The 5,403-nt window shown below is 27.4% G+C and overlaps 1 protein-coding gene across 1 annotated transcript in view; it reads right to left on the bottom strand.

The window, feature by feature from the left end:
• Positions 1–896: 896 nt before the first annotated feature.
• Positions 897–5,403, bottom strand: part of LOC106787540 — an 11,458-nt gene continuing 6,951 nt past the window's right edge. The window contains exons 2-5 of the mRNA XM_014749963.1: positions 2,788–3,000; positions 1,931–2,205; positions 1,695–1,825; positions 897–1,529 (exon numbers count right to left, since the gene is read on the bottom strand). Coding sequence (XP_014605449.1) covers positions 1,334–1,529; positions 1,695–1,825; positions 1,931–2,205; positions 2,788–3,000 — 815 coding nt within the window. The 3' untranslated portion in view covers positions 897–1,333. The remainder of the gene's footprint in view (positions 1,530–1,694; positions 1,826–1,930; positions 2,206–2,787; positions 3,001–5,403) is intronic.

Below are 5,403 nucleotides of genomic sequence, written 5' to 3'. Positions count from 1 at the left end.
TTTTTTTTTTTTTCCTTTTTTTTTATATCATTGGACATATTTGCAAACATGATGTAGAAAAGTTTCGTTCGTCTACTTTGTCGTTTTATTATTAATTTTTATTAATTTCATTTGATTTTAATTTTTCTCATGTTTTTTCTTTTTTTTTTTTTTTTTTTTTTTTTTTTTTTTTTTTTTTTTTTTTTTTTAACTGTGAGATATATTTAATAATAAAAATTAATTTAAAAAAAAAGAAAAACCGAACGAATTTAAATTTAATGGAATATGATTTAAATGCAAAAAAAAAAAAAATAATAAAAAAAATAAAACGCAAGAGCAAAAAAAAAAAAGAAAAAGAAGAAAAAAAGAGGAAATGGCGGCGTACGCGACAAGGTGAATTTATAAATAATATGTAATGCCTTAATGTTAATAATAATAATGGAATAGCGTTATTACATAATATCGATTAGTTCACGGACGACGATGGATAATGTGGATGAAGTGGGGAAGAAGAGGGAGGAAGGAAAGAATAAGAAAAAGATAAAGAAAGAGATAGGGAAAGAAAGAAAGAGAGAGAGAGAGAGAGAGAGAGAGACAAAAAATGTTGAGTAATTAATTACTACGAATAATCAAAGTGGAAGATAAACAATTAATAAATAAAAGAAAAATTGATATACACAGACACACACAAAAAAAACACAACAAACCAACTAAAAAAAAACGGGAAGATGAAGGATCATTTTTGTCTCTATCGTTTTGTTCGTAATTTAATATTTTTTTATAATTCCGTGAACTAAAGAGAGAAAGAGGAAGAGAGAGAGAGAGAGAGAGGGAGAGAGAGAGAGAATGATTGAGTGTGTGAGAGTGAGAATGAAAAAGGGAACGGCAAAAGTGAAAAGATAGAAAGAAAGAAAGAAAGAAAGAGAGAGAGAGAGAGAGAGAGAGAGAGAAAGTATAAAATTGTGTGTGTATAGAGCGGACTGCTATTTCAAAATAGTTCAGGCTAGATGTCGATGTTTGTAGCGGATAAAGAACAATACAAAAACAAAACAAAAAAAAAAAACACAATTCAGCATATTGTAATTAAAATTAAAAGTCATTAATATCGCTCGCCTTTCATTTCGCCATACAAAATCTTACTATTAGTACAATTCCTATCACAAATTTAAAAAAAAAAGAAAAAAAAAAAGAGAAGAAAAAGAAATGATAATAATAATAATAATGAATGAATTAATTAATTACGAGTAATATATGAAAGATATAAAATATTCGTGGATTATGTGTGAACGAGTTTTTTACGCAGATATTATTTAAATTAATAATAATCGATGATTTTTTTATATCGATTATTATATTAGTTAGAATTCGTATTATGTGTAACTTCTTTCGAGTCAAATTTGTTCTTTCTTTTCGATGATAGAATATTTATGGGAACGTCGCAATCCCTGTACAAAAGATCACAATTTTCACCACGTATTCCAGCCGATCCTGCATCATCGATCAATCGATCCCATCCTGTTGACGATTGAACTGATTTTTCAACGTTCCTTCTGTAATTATAATACACATTTTTTATTCTAATCAACAGATTATCTAATATATCGGAATATTCGGACAAATCAGTATCTTTTATATAAATAAAGATACTAATTAAATCTTATATTATCTCATCTTATCATAGAAAAAAGAGATAAAAAAAAACCTATGACACTTACGTCAAATATTTACCGAGTAATTTTCCAATCAAGCCAAGATCTTGAAATAATTTATGATTTTCTAAACAAATTGTTCTTTGAATGCAACGTACACGTGCGTCATCGTTTAGCACAATTTCTTCTTCTGGTGTCTATTAAATTAAAATAGAAACATTTAGATTTTAATTTAAAGAAAAAACTCGTATAATATATAATTAATTAATTAATGTAAAATATAAGCAATTAATTTTACTAACAACATTATGAAAATCGTAAGTAGAATGAACGTCGCGTTTACGTTTGGATGGAATTACATCTATCAATGCATCTTTTCTTTTAGAAGAAACTAATGTGTTTTGAATGATAGCAAGTAACAAGAGCAAACCAATGAAGCTGACTATCACAAGTTGTTTAGAAGTTGGTGGTGCTATCGCATGTTCTACATTTTGCACAACTGGGTAACCAATGTTTGGATATTCAAAGGCGTAAGGTAAACTCTCGCTTCGGTGATGAACGATTGGTGGCTGCAATGCTGATTAAATTCATATTAATTATGAGAAAAAGTCTATCTTATTTTTTATTATAAAAAATAACAGCAAGGTTTGTTCTCATCTCGGCCGATAATAATAATAATATTTTTTTGATTAAATCATTCGGCGGGTATATTTTTTATTTTTATTTTTTTTTTTTAAATCATGATTACAATTTTGTTATTATAAATTAATTTTAACATGCGATAAAAGAAAGAAAAAAGAAAAAAGGAAGAGAGACACTGGGCGAATGAATATTTAATTTTATATGTTAAATATTGATCGATTAATAATAATAATAATTATAAGCTCGGTAATTTTAATAAATATCAGAATATTCTTTAATTAAATGATAATATTTATTTATCATCCAAAACGTATATTTTGAATTTATACAAATTAGCTGAATAATTATTAACAATTTAATTTATTGAGAAATGATAATTATAGTAGACGTATAATTGATTTGAAATTAAATATTTATTGTGTTATTGTATTAAATTACTATATCTCTTTCTTTTATTTTTAATTTATTAGTTTCTTTATCAATCTATGATATTAAAAAAGTAAAATGAAGTTTTTACCAGGAAGATAATAACTCGGTGGTAAAAGTTGCTGAGATATATGAACCGAAGAAGCCTGTGTAGAATCCGGATGAAAAGTCGAGTCGATTATCTTTCCAACAAATTCCAAACTAGAATTATTTTCTTTGTTAGGAAAATATGGTACGACGTTAGTATCCTGAGCGATAATTAAAACGACCGATGACGAGAAAATTAAAAGAAAAATTTGAATTCCTATGGAAAAACAGCACATTTTGTTTTAAACGAATTATATTTTAAGTTAACTCTTCTTAGAGATTCAAGAAGAAAATATATATTTTTTCCAACATACGAACTGCGAAACGACGAGGACGAATGAAAACTGAAGAAATTCAACGATTCAACGTGATCTTTAAATAATCCTCGCTCGCAAAAAGTAACGCACAATTTACTCCTTCGTGTCCTCGTGAATTCGATACACTTGAGATAATCGAATAAATGAAGAAACAATTCGTAGAAAACCTTTGATCGTGCGTGTGCTTAGGCTCGTTGACTCCTCTGACGAGATACGAAAGAATCATACATGACTACTTACTTACACCGTATTAATTTATTCAGTTTATATCTAACTCGACAAGCTTTCACGGTGAGAGTATAATACAAATTATAATATCAAAATTAAATATAAGTAACTTTTTCATATTATTATAGAAAACTATTCGTCGATTTTTAATTTTTTATCAATACTTTGTTCAAGAGTTTTTGCATTTATTATAATTGGATTTCATTATTGCGTGTGTATTATTTACGTATAATTTGCAGTATCGATTCAATTATCGTTTCAATTTATTATTCTTTTCATACTAAATCTATATATATATATATATATATATTACAGGGAAGTGTGTTCGTGAAAATGTTAACACGTTCATCATTTTTTGGATTCTATCATATTTATAAATACTGTAAAGATTTCAATGTGGAATCGCGAGAATCACGAAAAAGATTTACTGGTTCTTTTGTTTCTTTTTTTTTTTTCTAAAATAAAAATAAGATAAAAAGAGAAGTGTTTCGGTGTAAATCTGTAGCCACAAGATCCCAAAGCGATCAGAGGGAAAGAAAAAAAGAAGAAGTAAAAGAAGAGGATTGTAAAAGGGAAGGGGTGGTAGAAAGGGGGAAGTGGAAAGGGGTTGAAATGGTTGCTTAGGATGCCTACTGAATCCAACGGGGTTGCTATGGCGATGGAACGGCCGACATTGAAGTGGGATGCGGGGGATGTTGGTAGGGTGTTGCCCGGAGGGTGTTCGTCTGTCTGGAGCCCCTTCTCTTTTTCTAAAGGGGATGATGTTCTTCGTGCTGTCTGTCTGAGCCACTCACTCGCATTACTACTCGCTCGCGTCAGCTGTTTTAGAGACGAGTATACGATTTTTGTCATCCCTTTCTTTTCTTTTTTTCTTGCTTTTTTTTCTCCTTTTTTTTCATAAAGAAGAAGAAGAAGAATTCTCTTAAACCTCCATAACGTTCATATCATATTTTCACGAATATATTTTTCTTTATCGTTCAATTCATTTCTTTTGGAAGCACATTCGCGAAATATTTTACGATTTAATATTATTTAACATTGTTATATTATATTTTTATAAATTTCTTTTGAATTCTTATAATTATAATCATAACTTTTTTTTTTTTCAAGTAATATATTCGTGTATTTATTTTGTTTTTTTTCTCCCTTTTAATTTTGTTATATTGTTTTATCTTAAAATAAATGTATCATCAAATATTCGAAGCTTAAATATTTGATAATAACGTATTAATATTATTGTGTGTGATTACAATTTAATATATAATTATTATATTTAGTAATTTTCTTTTTCAAATTTCGTAATATTATTTCCATCGCGCAAAATTAATTACTGACATATCCTAAGGGTTGATATTTCCAAATATAAATTTCATATTAATAATCATTAACACTGTAAATTTCATGTACAATTTATTATCCTAAAAAAAAAATAATAATCATATTAAATTAAATTGTCTGTATATTTTTGTTAATTAGTAAATATTGAAAAAAAAACACGTCGAATTTTAAATAAAAATTTATTGTCATTTCGTTTCTTTTTTTCCTTTTTTTTATTTTTTTTTACACTTATTTATGAAGAAAGAAAGAAAAAAATAACGGGTGTAGATATTTTTCATGTCGGAGATAATAAAGACGCGATATTCTGAGCCGACTTGTTAATTATGTCGTGTTCTATTATTTCGAGACTAAACATAATGATCTATTCTCGAACAAGGCAAAGTTTCAGAGCAGAGCTGAGCTGAGCAGAGCAGAACAGAGCAGAAAGTATCGAATATAAAGTATTAACGCTCGAGTTAAGTGCAGGGCTTTGCTCTATAATAAAACTCATCGGCGATGTTGAAGTCGATGATTATGGAAATACTTTGATGTTATTAATTTTACAGTCTATTTAATTAGATTACCGTCAAGAGTCTTGTCTTCTTGTAAATATTACTTGCCGATTAATTTCTTAGTTAAAGTATAACAATATTTTATCGTAAATATATTTCTTATCATATTTTTTTTCATGATTTACCAATATCTATTATTTATTTCTATTTTAATATGATAATTTAATTCTATTTTTTTTTTTTTTT

Source organism: Polistes canadensis, unplaced genomic scaffold (genome assembly GCF_001313835.1).
Source record: "Polistes canadensis isolate GaletaPanama2010 unplaced genomic scaffold, ASM131383v1 scaffold_104, whole genome shotgun sequence".
NCBI lineage: Eukaryota > Metazoa > Arthropoda > Insecta > Hymenoptera > Vespidae > Polistes > Polistes canadensis.
The sequence above is the reverse complement of the archived record's forward strand: the minus strand, read 5'-3'. Positions and strand labels throughout refer to the sequence as shown.